This window comes from Trichechus manatus, unplaced genomic scaffold, assembly GCF_000243295.1.
Source record: "Trichechus manatus latirostris isolate Lorelei unplaced genomic scaffold, TriManLat1.0 scaffold00077, whole genome shotgun sequence".
Classification (NCBI taxonomy): Eukaryota; Metazoa; Chordata; class Mammalia; order Sirenia; family Trichechidae; genus Trichechus; species Trichechus manatus.
Window position 1 is genome coordinate 12646367 of NW_004444013.1, and position 13082 is coordinate 12659448.

A 13082-nucleotide genomic window follows, 5' to 3' on the forward strand; every position below is an offset into this window, starting at 1 on the left:
GCCGCTGCCGCCATGCCTGCCGCGGAGCCCCCGCAGCCCGAGGACTCTGGGACTACGCCGAGGCCTAACTTTTAGGTCCCACTGAGCGCGGCCCGCGGGCCGGGGTGGGGGGCTGGCCGCGGCACTCGCGCGGAGGATGGATGGCCGAGACTTCGGGCCCCCGCGGTCCGTGCACGGCCCCCCGCCGCCGCTGCTGTCCGGCCTGGCCATGGACAGCCATCGCGTGGGCGCGGCCGCGGCCGGACGCCTTCCCGCCTCGGGCCTGCCCGGCCCGCTGCCGCCCGGGAAGTACATGGCTGGCCTCAATCTCCACCCGCACCCGGGTAAGTGCCGCACCGCACCGCGCCGCGCCCGCGCCTGGCCGCCCTCTCGGGATCCTGGGCCGGCGAACCGGGTAGGGGAGGGAGGCCTGGGAAAAACCATTTGGCCGTTTCCCCGGCAGGCGATCGCGGCAGGCTCGGAACCTCCCTCTTCTTTAGGGGTTCAGGGGGGTGCGGATGGGCTCAGCTTACGGGGTGCGGATACCCCCGGGCCCGGGGAAGAGAGGAGCGCCCGGCACGGCGGCCTCCCTTGTCGTGCCTGGTCCTCCCTAGGCGCACGCGTTCGCCGAAAGCCGAGTCACCCGCGGCGACTCCAAACTCAGGGCCTCTGGGGCGCGAGCCTGGGCTGGGGTTTTCAAATTCTGGGCAACAAAAGAACAAACTAGCCTTGACACCCTGAGGGAGCCGCGTTCCCCAAGCTCTGATCTTTTTCTTGACAAATGCCCTACTCGGCGCCCGTGTGCCCAAAGTTCGTTCTCAGCTCCTCCACCTGCGCCTTGCCCGCCGCTGTGCGGGGTCTCCGGCCAGTCCTGCGCGCCTTGAGGTGCGGGAGAACACCGACCCTAGCCCAGGCATCCTGTTCTTCGGCAGCAGGCGGGCGGCGGCCCCAGGAACCTGTCTCCAGGCAGGAGGGAGGCTACTCTGGTTCCGGGGACCCTGGCTTCGGCGGGAAGACGGGCGTGCGGCGCAGCGGTCCGCTGCAACCAGGCCGCCGCCACCAGACTCTGCGGGGAAGGAAGCGGCGCCGGGAGTGTGTCGGGCCGGATTTGGGCGGCAGAGGGAAACCCGGGTGGAGCAGCGAACCGTGGGAGGAGCGCGTCGACTAGGCCGGGCGCCTCCGCCGTTTCCCGAGAGGGTTGTCCGGCGTGGTGGGGCTGACAGCCGAGTCCGGTCCCGGCTGGGACGTGGGGAGGGCCCCAGCCCTGTTCTGCGGCCGGCTCGGGAGGCTTGGTTTCTCCACCCTGCAGGTGCCCCGGTCTCTGTGCCTGGCGTCCCACGCATCAACTTTAAAAACCCCACTTCTCTCCTCCAAACGGCGTTTTAGGACTCTTAGGATTTTTTGGGGAGCTTCCAACGCTTTCCTCGGCCTTTGCATCCTGGAAGGGCCCCTGGGCCGGGAGTGAACGCCCGGCCCTGGCCCCACCGGCCCCGCCCAGCCGCCGTACTCTTCGTCCCCCCCCCCCACTTCTTTTGATTTTTTTCCTGGAACTTTTCAGGAACCCGAGTCCGGGGGGCTCGGCGAGGACAAAGGGCCTTTGTGCGGCCGGGGCGGGGGAGGGGCGCGGAGATCCCCGCCGGCGGGTTCGGAGGCCGGGGTGCAGCCCTCGGGCGCGCGTGTACTCTCCGGGAGCGGGGGCTACATTCCGCCTGGGGACCGCGACAAGAGTGAGGGTTTTCTTCCGAGTACCGCGCTGCGGGCGAACGACAGTCGCCGGAGACCACAGGGAAAGGACTGGGATGCGGCTCTTGTGTACAAAGGGCTGTCTAGGCCGTCCCTTTCTCTGGACCCCTCGAAGTCACAGTGAATTCTCTTGGTTATTTTGGGCTCTTCAGGCTACTCAGTCCTCCCTGGCTGGTGGGGGGGGGGGCGCGGCCTGGGATCGGACCCCGAGCCTCCCGGGTGGGCAGAGCCTTCGCGCGTCTTCTGTGGACCCCCGTGTTCGCACTGGCTCCGGCTTCGCAGAGACCAAGTGCCCTCATCAGAAGAAATGAAACCAGCCCCTACTAATAGGGTGCTCCTGGTGTGCGCGCACCTGGCCAGGCACCTATCCTGGACCTCAGATCCCCTTGCGAGGGCCTGTCCGGGCGCCTTCCGCCCTCCGCGGCGGGGCTGGGAGCTGCGGGACTTCTGGGACTCCGCAGCTGAGGTCAGGGAGGAAAAGGCAGGCGCACGCCTGAAGCGCTGCTCCGGAAGGCTGCAGTTCCCGGCCCCTAACGCTTATCTGGGAGGGAAGGGCGGGCGGGGGAGGGGGCGCCCTGCTGCCCCTCGCTGTCCCCACCTCGGGTGACCAGACCCCAGACCAACGCCCATAACGGAGGTCGGTGCTAACCCCATTAGCCACGAGGCGCGGAGCGGCTCTGCATTCACTGCTTGGGGCGGGGCCCAGATTAGAAATTCCCCAGCCCAGCACCCTCCTCTCTTTTTCTTTGCGGGATGCAGGTGCTAAATTTTCCCTTCAGACGCACCGCCCCTTCCTCATTGGCTGTCAGCTCGTTAGGTATCGCCAGCGTTATCAGCCCATCTTTATTTATTTTCGTACCAGGAAGCCCGGAGAGGCTGAGTAATTTGCCCGGGGTCACACAGCGAGGGAGGGAGAGGCCACGTTTCCTCCCGACTCCTCTCTGACCTGGACTCCAGCTTCGGCCGCCAGAGCCTTCTGACTGCGCGTCTGCTCGGCCAGCGCTAATAGAGGCCGCCCTGGCTGAGGCATCTAACTGCTCTGAGAGAGCTCCTGGGCGGAGGGGACTCTGGTGGTGGGACCCCATCCAAATAAGCATCGACAGGGGGTTGGCTGTGGGCCTTGGAGCCCGGGAAGTGAGCGAGGGTCCCCTGGAGGAGATCTTTTTGCATTGTGGGTATAAGCGGCGGGATTTGGTCCTTTTTCCTGCAGAAACTGGAAGGGCTGGGGGTTGAGATGAAGGAAGGGATGGCAGTTTGCCTTTCTTATAACCTTGAGTGTTGATATTGTGTAAGCAGTAAATGTTCACAGGCTAGTACCTGAAATGGACAGATACGTGATAGGCACCTGGTAGGCTTGTCCTCTCTCTGGGCTTGGGAGCCTGGCCTGAATTCTCATCACGTTGCAATTAAAGAGTTATTTGCGTGCGTACTCTCCCTGCCACTCCACCGCGTGCTGGCCCGGGAGGAGGATACTAGGTGAATGGAGTATCTGGAAGCATCAACATGCTGTTGCCCCGCACTTTGGACTTACCAGTGGACAAGAGAGGGCAGTGGGCCTTCTCCAGGGCCAATCGGATCCATCTCTGGAATCTGGCCTGTCAGCCTGTTGGGATTGATTTAAAAAGATTAATCAGTGGGACCTGCGGGTGGGGTGATGGGATCTCAGGATAAGGGAGATTTGCAGGGTGCTTCCTTCTTTGGTCAGAGGCAGCAAGGGAGGCCTAGGGAAGGTTCTGGAATCTCAAAGGGCCTCTTGGGCCCTCTGCCTCTCTGAGCTTCCTGGTTCTTTAGCTCCCAACCCCAGGGGTTTCTTCTTTCCTTACTTGTTCGTTTACTTAGCAAGTGATTTCTGAGTGCCTTCTGTGAGCGAGCACGCCTGTGGTTCTGGGGACCCAGCAGTGAACCAAAAGCCCCCCTCAAGAAACCTCGTGGCTGTCCAATTGATTCTGACTCATGGTAAGTGTATTCTGACTCATGGTCACTATGTGTTACAGAATAGAACTGCCCCATAGGGTTTTCTCGCTGCCGTCTTTACAGAAGCAGATCACCAGTTCTTGTCTTCTGAGGTACCGCTGGGTGCGTTTGAACCACCAACCATTAGATTATCAACCCAGCGCAGACTGTTTTCATCAACCAGGGATCCTTAGCAGTGAACCACACAGACGAAAGTCCTTGCCCTCGGTGCTCCTATGCTAGTGTGGGAGTCAGCTAATAAACCTACAAGTCAGGGAGGGAAATCATTTTCCACAGAGCTACAGGTGGAGAGTCAAATACAACGAGAGCTTGTTTTTGGCTGGAGTGGTGGCAGCCTGTGTCAGCTGGGTGGACACTAGGGATCCAAGAAGCGAACCTTTTTGGTGAAAAGCACAGAAATGAGAAAAGCCGATGCAAAGAGCTTGGCTTATTTGAGAGAAGAACTGGGGTGACTGGGAGCCTCGGCAGATGAGATGGGGGAGGCGAGAAGTAGGGTGGGGGGTCCTGCAGCTCTCAGAAGGCCAGTAATGAGGGCTTGGAATTTTAAACAAGGAAGAACGAGGAGGCAGTGCAGGATTTTAAACGGAAGGAGTGACTCAAATAGAGGGACGTTTTACAGAACTGGCCCGGACTCTTTCAAAATATCTCAGTGGCCTGCCAGACAAAGGCAGGCGGAGAAACCGTCCCTGATTAAAAGCTACTAAAATGATTTGATAGCTGAAGGCAGTCCCTGACCCGGGAGTGGATTCTGGATCAGGGGAGAAATTGCTCCAAAGGACTTCATGAGGGCAGCTGGCAAAATTGGAATATGGATTGTAGATTACCTGATAGACCCAAATCAGTGTTACCTCTCGTGAAGTCGATAACTGCACTCTGGTTGTATAAGAGAATGTCCTCGTTCTTAAGAAATAAGAACACTGAAATGTTTAGGGGCAAGGGATAATGATTCAGGAAAGAAAAAAAAAACAACATAATTTATATATGTACAGGAACCAAAAACCAAACCTGTTGCCGTCGAGTCGATGCCGACTCACGGCGACCCCCTGTGTTAGAGAGTAGGACTGACCTCCATAGGGTTTTCTTTTTTTTTAAGTTTTGTTTTTAATTGGGCTTTAGGTGAAGGTTTACAGAGCAAATTAGTTTCTTATTAAACAATTAATACATATGTTGTTTTGTGACATTTGTTGCCAACCCTGTGACTTGTCAACACTCTCCCCTTCTCGACCTTGGGTTCCCCATCTCCATTTAGTCTAGCTTTCCTGTCCCCTCCTGTATTCTCGTCCTTGCCCCTAGGCTGGTGTGCCCATTTAGTCTTATTTTGTTTTATGGGCCTGTTTAATCTTTGGCTGAAGGGTGAACCTCAGGAGTGACTTCAGTACTGAGTTAAAAGAGTGTCCGGGGGCTATACTCTTGGGGTTTCTCTAGTCTCCAGTCGGACTAGTAAGGCTGGTTTCATAGGGTTTTCTTGGCTGTCATCTTTATGGAAGCGGATCGCCAGGCCTTTCTTCGGTGGTGCTGCTGGGTGGGTTCGAACCACCAACCTTTAGTTTACTAGTCAATTAGTTCAGTAGTAGGGTCCAGGCCAGTTGTTCTGTGAAATGCCACCCAGGGACCTTCTATGTGTGGGAGACAATGATAAATAACAATGTTTTTGTTGTTGGGTGTTGTTGAGTCGATTTTCAACTCATAATGACCCCATGTGACAGACTAGAATTGCTCCATAGGGTTTTCTAAACTGTAATCTTTGTGGAAGCAGATTACCAGGCCTTTCTTATGCAGCAGTACCAGGTAGGTTTGAACCGCCGACCCTTCGGTTAGTAGCAGAGTGAAAACGGTTCACAATGGGTGAATTTAGTTAAGGGCATAGGGCAATTCGTTGTACTGTATCAAACTCTTCTCTAAATTGGAAGTTTTTTGGAAAATCAACACTTTAAGGAATGAATCTAGGTTGCTAGCTGGAGACTGTGGTATACGGAGAGAAGCAGGGTGGGCATTCGGTGGTGAGAGGCTGTTAGGGAGGCGATGGGGGCCAGGGAGGGAGGCTGGGGGTGGTGAGGATTCAGGGTGCCCGTGGAGACCAGGCTGCTCTGATAGATATGGGGAGGGGAGGGAAGGAGCAAGAAGGAAAAGGCGTGGATTTTGTCAGAGCTACTTATAGAGTAATGGGGAGCAGTAGATTGGGAGAGGATGGCACGGGTTGAGCATTCTTGTTTTGGATGCTGCCAGTTTGGGATACTCTTGGCTGCCTGGCGTGAGCTAGTCTGCGGTCTGAACTGACTTTGCTGCAAAATGTCTCATGTGGCCTTGTCCTTCCACCAACACTCCAGCCCCATCGCTGCTGGCATCCTTGTCCTTTGCTTCCGAACCCAGCTTTTATTTTTTTTAATTGTTGTAGTTTAAGTGAAACTTTACAATTCAAGTTAGTCTCTCATATAAAAATTTTATACACACATTGTTATGTGAACCTAATTGCTCTCCCTATACTGTGACAGCACACTCCTCCTTTCCACTCCTGATTTACCATGTCCATTCAACCAGCTCCTGATCCTCTCTGGCTTCTCATCTCACCTCTGTATAGAGCTGCCCATTTAGTCTCATGTATCTACTTGAGCCAAGAAGCACACTCTTCATGAGTATCGTTTTATGTCCTATAGTCCAGTCTAATCTTTGTCTGAAGAGTTGGCCTCGGGAATGGTTTTAGTTCTGGGTTGACAGAGAGTCTGGGGGCCATGCTTTCTGGGATTCCTCCAGTCTCAGTCAGACCATTAAGTCTGGTCTTTTTGCTAGAATCTGAGTTCTGCACCCTACTTTTCTCCTGTTCCCTCAGGGACTCTCTGTTGTGTTCCCTGTCAGGGTGTCATTGGTGGCGGCCAGGCACCATCTAGTTCTTCTGGTCTCAAGATTATGCAGTCTCTGGTTTATGTGGCCTTTTCTGTTTCTTGGGCTAATATATTCCTTGTGACTTTGGTGTTCTTCATTCTCCTTTATTCCAGGTGCATGGGACCAATTGATTCATCTTAGATGGCCGTTTGCTAGCTTTTAAGACCCCAGATGTCACTCACCAAAGTAGGATGCAGAATATTTTCATAATAAACTTTGTTATGCCAGTTGACCTAGATGTCCCCTGAAAGCATGGTCCCCAGACCCCCACCCCTGCTGCTGTGTCCCTTGAAGTGTTTGCCAACCCAGCTTTTGAGAGACACACTGGCGGTGCTGCCAGGACAGGTCTTGAGCCTCCACAGGCCTGCTTGGGCCCTGATCAGGTGTCAGCCTTGCAGAGGTCAGCCTTCGAGGAAGTTAAGGCTATCAGGTGGGAACCACCAAAGGTCCTGGCCACCTCTCCCAGCCCACGAATGCACCCATCATCAGCATCCAAGATTCCTTCATGAGCTAATGAAAGTGATGGACCCCCATTCCACGATGAGGGGCTGACCCTCTTCACACACCCTTGTTAACACCCTTCCACATTTCCTGGCCTTCATGAGCTTGCAGTTCCCAGATAAGAACTCCTGCTCCTTCTGGAGGCAGGATAACCTGGTGAATAAGCCCTATGGTTTAAATCTTGTTTCCCCTGCTTACTGGATGTGTGATGCCTCTCCATGCCTCGATTTTCTCATCTTTAAAACGGGTACTAAATTAATTTGGTTGTTACAAAGTTTAAATGAGCGAGGCCAAGTCAGGTGCCTAGCACAGGTACACTCTTGTGCAAAAGTTGTCTTGTTGGGTGCCGCTGAGTTGATTTCAACTCGCTGCAACCCCGTGTGACAGAACAGAACTGCCCCACAGGGTTTTCTAGGCTGTAATCTTTACAGGGGCAGATCGCCAGGTCTTTCTCCTCCAGAGCCGCTCGGTGGGTTTGAACTACCAACCTTTCAGTTAGCCAAGTGCTTAACCGTTGTGCCACCAGGGCTCCTTTTAGCTGCTGTGATTGCTGTAATTGCAGTTATCATTGTCCGTGACTCACAAATCCCTTACTTTTGCCCAGACCTCTCTGAGGCCTCCTGGAATTGTGTAAGAAGCTCCTCCGGATGGCCCACAGGCTCCTCAGATGCAAGGATCCCAGCCTGACCTTATCATTTTATTTTTCTCCTTTTTTGTATAATAGATAATACTATAAAATGCTTAAATCTTGAGTATTTGGTTTGTTGGGGTTTTACAAACTGAATGCGCTCGTGTAAGCAACACCCAGCTCAAGATACAACATTTCCAGCACCCCAGAAGGCTTCCTCTGCTCCCTCCCAGAAGAGCATTCTTGTTTCTGTTACCTTAGGTTAGTTTGGCCTATTTTGGAACTTTCTGTAAGTGGAATCGTATAGAATGCTGTCTTTTATTTCTGGATGCTTTCACTCAACATTGTCTGTGAGAGTCATCATATTGTGTGTGGAAGTAATTTGTTATTTCTCATGGCTGCGTAGTATTTCACTGTATGAATATAGCACAGTTTATCCATTCTCCTGTTGATGAACATTTAGGTTGTTCCCAGTTTTTTGCTATGAATAGTCTGCTGTAAACATGCCTTTTGGTATACAGATGTGTGACACATTTCTTTGGATATATACCTTGTTGTTGTTAGGTGCTGTCGAGTCAGTTCTGACTCATAGCGGACTTATGTACAATGCAACGGAACACTGCCTGCTCCTGTGCGATTCTCAAAATCGTTATGCTTGAGCCTATTGTTGCAGCCACTGCGTCAATCCATCTCGTTGAGGGTCTTCCTCTTTTTTGCTCACTCTCTTCTTTACCAAGCATGATGTCCTTCTCCAGGGACTGTTCCCTCCTGATAACATGTCCAAAGTATGCAAAATGAATCTCACCATCCTCCCTTCCAAGGAGCATTCCAGCTGTACTTCTTCTAAGACAGATTTGTTTGTTCTTCTGGCTGTCTATGGTGTATTCAGTATTCTTCACCAGTACCATAATTCAAATGCATCAATTCTTCTTTGGTCTTCCTTATTCATTGTCCAGCTTTCGCATGGATATGAGGCGATTGAAAACACCATGGCTTGGGTCAGGTGCACCTTAGGCTTCAAGGTGACATTTTTGCTTTTTAACACTTCACAGAGGTCTTCTGCATCAGACTTGCCCGATGCAATACATCTAGGAGTGGGATTAAAAATATATTGAGAGATTGGAAGATTTAACCAAAGAGTCTAAGAAATCTCAGTGAGTCGGGGGAGGAGGGGTGGAGAAAAAAGAGAGGGAATTAATAACTCCAGGAAATATAAAAGAAATGAATTTTATGACATCACTTGATTCAGATGTGAGTAGTTGCAAAAACAAGATTATAAGAAAACTGATTTCAATAAAATTGTATTTCACATATATTGGGAGGATGGAGGAAGTAGAAATGTATATGTATGGGGTCACAGTGTGTGTGTATCTTCACCTTTAGTAGCTGCCAATTTTCCAAGGTAGTTGCACTATTTTTCATTCCCAGCAGCAGTGCAGGAGTTCAGGATGCACCCTGTCTTTGCTAACACTTGATACTGTTAGTTTCTTTAAATTCTGTCCATTATGGTGGGTATGTAGTAGTATCTAAAAGTGTGCTGATTAAAAAATTGTGTTTTTAACCTTTTAACTTTAAACTTTTTTCCTATTTTTTTTTCAGTTTTATTGAGGAATCATTTACATATCATAAAATTTACCCATTTGAAAGTGTATGGTTCTGCTTTACGTTTAAATAATTTAAAAAATCAAAGTTATACATAATTTAAAAAGTTAAGTAGTCTTGGGCCTGTAGTCTTATGGAAGCAAATCCCAGGCCTTTCTTTTGTGGTGTTCTCAACCTTTAGTAGTTGAGTGAAAACCACTTGTGCCACCCAGGCCTTATACGTCTTGTAGATTATAAAGGATTATCAGGAAAACCAGCAATCCCCTTTCTCATCTCTCCTGATGGCCACTTTTAACTCTTTTGGCTATTTCTTTTGATTTTTTTCATCCATATTTCTAGGTAATGAATGTCCTGCTTCTACAAGTAGTTATTTTCAGTTTTGAGACCTTCTTTTGACTTTTACTATGGAAGATGAGGATTTTGTTTAGATTGCCCGAGTCTGAACCCTGACTCTGCCATCTATCAGTGTGAGACCTTGGGCAAGTTTCTTCACCTTTCTGGACCTTGGTTTTCTCACCTGGGAAACAGGGGATAATATTAGTATTCTCTTCATGAGATCAAGAGGATTATAAAGTTAATATATGTAAAGCTTTTAGAATGCTTGGCATATGATAAGTACTTCCAAAAAAAAAAAAAACCAAACCTGCTGCCATAGAGTCGACTCTGACTCATAGCGACTCTATCGAGTAGAACTGCCCCATAGGGTTTGCAAGGCTGTAATCTTTATGGAAGCAGACTGCCACATCTGTCTATCTCTGGTGGAGCGGTTTGTGGATTCGAATGGCCAACTTTTTGGTTAGTAGCCGAGCATTTAACCACTGTGCCACCAAGGGCTCTTTAATAAGCATTTAGTAAATTTCTATTATTAGAAATACTTTTTGTATTTGCTTTTGTTACATCACCCCCCACCTACTACTTCTTCCATTCTCCCAGTATACCTGAGATACAATTTTATTTAAATCAATTTTATTATCATTACAGTTTTGTAAATATTGACACCTGAGTCAAGTGGTGTAATAAAATTCATTTATATTCCTTGAGTTATTAATTCTTTTTCTTCATTTGCTGGAATTTTTCAGAATCTCTGGCTAAGTTTTCTAATCTCTCAATACATTTTTCATTTGGTCAGATCTATCAGATGAACAATCCCTTTCTTTTCTTGGAGATTTCCTTCCTGGAATTTCCATCCTCCTGCACTAGTCTGGTTTGCCTCGTGCTTTGGCATGTTGTAGAAACGTAATCCTTGAAATTCCCTTTGCCTCTCTACTCTTTTGGGTCCCTTGTTTCCTGATTTCCATGCCTTCCTCTTACCTGATTTACTTCCTTGTTTTGGCGGAGGACATCCTGCAATAGCTTTATGTGAAAGGACGCATGAAAGGTAAATTTTTTGAGGTGTAGTGTGCCTGAAAATGCCTTTCTTTATTCTACCTTCACACTTCAGTGGCAGTTTGGAAATAATTTCTCCCTAGGTTTTCAAGGAATTGCAACATTGCCTGGTCAATTCCAGTGTTACTTTTGAGAAATGTCGTTCCATTTTGATTTTTGATCTTTGTATGTGAAATTTTTTTTTCAATTGCTTAAAATCTTTTAGAACCACATAATAATAAAGAGCATGGGCTCTGAAATTCATATATGGGCTCTACTGCTTACAAGCTACATGACCTTGGACGTGTTACTTAACTCTGTATGCCTTAGTGTTCATTTTTGTAAATGGTGCCTGCCTTCACTGTTAACTGAAAGGTTGGAGATTCAAGTCCACCCAGAGGTACCTCGGAAGAAAGACCTGGTGATCTGCTTCCAAAAAATCAACGATTGAAAACCCTATGGAGCACAGTTCTACTCTGGCACACCTGGGATCTCCATGAGTTGGAATTGACTGGACAATGACTGTTTTTGTTGTTTTATTTTGGTACAACTGCATAAGGATTAAATGAATTTATGTACATAAATGCCCAGAGCATTTGCCTGATACAAAGTAAGCCTCATAGTTATGATGTCTATTATTCTTCTTCTAATCACTAGTGTTCTGAGTGTGCTTTCGCATTCGTTGTGCTAGGGGCTCCATAGGCCTTATCTATTGGGAAGCTCCAGTCCCTCAGTCTGAAATTTTTTTGAACTACTATTATTCTTATTAAGGAGCCCTCGTGGTTCAGTAGTTAAGCGTTTGGCTGCTAACCAAAAGGTTGGCAGTTCGACTCCACCAGCTGCTCCTTGGAAACCCTATGGGGCAGTTCTGCTCTGTCCTATAGGGTCGCTATGAGTCAGAGTCGACTAGACAGCAATGAGTTTGGTTTTGGTTGGCAGTAAAGTGCTTGGCTGCTAACTGAAAGGTCGGTGATTCAAACCTACCCAGTGGCTCCATGGCAGAAAGACCTGGCAATCTGCTCCTGTAAAGATTATAGCCTAGAAAACCCTATGGGGCAGTTCTACTCTGTCACATGGGGTCACTATGAGTTGGAATCGACTCGATGGCACCTAACAACAATAATAGCAGTATTCTTGTTGTTAGGTGCTGTCGAGTCAATTCTGACTCATAGCAACCCTATGTACAACAGAACAAAGCACTGCCCAGTCTTTCGCCATCCTCATAATCATTGTCATACTTGAACCCATAGTTGCAGCCACTGTGTCAATCCATCTCGTTGAGGGTCTTCCTCTTTTTCGCTGACCCTCTTCTTTACCAAGCATGATGTCCTTCTCCAGGGTCTGATCCCTCCTGGTTAGTATTTTATAATTTCCTTCTCACTATCTTTGCTCTTCTCTCTAGTAGTCTAATTAGTTGGATATTGAATCTCCTGGACCAATTATCTAATTTCCTTATACTTTCTGTTCTGTTTCTCATCTCTCTGTTTCTTCTGCTTTCTAGAAGATGACCTCAACTCTGTCTTCTAACCTCCAATTGGATTTTTACGTTTGGCTATCGCAGTTTTAATTTCCAAGAGGGCTTTCTTATAATCTGGATGCTCCTCTTTTTTTTATAGCATCTTGTTCTTGTTTCATGGATGCAGTAATTCTCATTGAATTGGAGGATACTGAATTTTTTTCTGGAATTTTTCTTCTGTCATGCATTGTGTTTCCTCTAAGTCTCCTTTTTCTTCATTTCTGCTTTTCATATTGGAAACTTTTCTCAGATGTTTCTTCATATTTAAGAAAAAACTTGTTGCCTTCAATTGATGGAGACTCATGGTTACCCCATGTGTTATAGAGCAGAACTGTGCCTCGTAGGGTTTTGTTGGCTGTAATCTTTATGGAAGTAGATTACCAGGCCTTTCTTCCCTGGTGCCATTGGGTGGGTTTGAACAGCCAGCCTTTTGGTTATACCAAAGAAACAAATAAACAAACAAACCCATTGCCACTGAGTCGATTCCGATTCATAGTGACAGAGCAGAACTACCCCATAGGGTTTCCAAGGAGCAGCTGCTGGACTCAAACTGCCAACCTTCTGGTTAGCAGTCGAGCTCTTAACCACTATGCTACCAGGGCTCCTTTTGGTTAGGAGAAAAGCGTAAACCATTTGCACCACCTAGGGACCTTTCATATTTACGAAAGAGACACTAACATGGGTCTTCTGCTGCTGTTTGCTTAATTGTAAAGAAATTATTTTGAAAACTGAAGTCTGATGTTTAATTTGAAACAGCTGCTTAGATGGTGGTATTTGTGAGTTCTTTACTGTTTGTTCCATACTGGAAGACTAAATAAATAGCAAACATGAATGGAAAAGAAAAAAAAAAAAGAAAAAAAAAAAAAGAGGCACTAAAAAGCCCATGCAACTCTC

General features: G+C 48.5%; 1 protein-coding gene across 1 annotated transcript in view; it reads left to right on the forward strand.

The window, feature by feature from the left end:
* The first annotated feature begins 136 nt into the window (after positions 1-136).
* TNRC18 (trinucleotide repeat containing 18) overlaps positions 137-13082 on the forward strand; it is a 119073-nt gene continuing 106127 nt past the window's right edge. Inside the window, 1 exon segment of the mRNA XM_004391392.1 lies at positions 137-323. Coding sequence (XP_004391449.1) covers positions 137-323 — 187 coding nt within the window.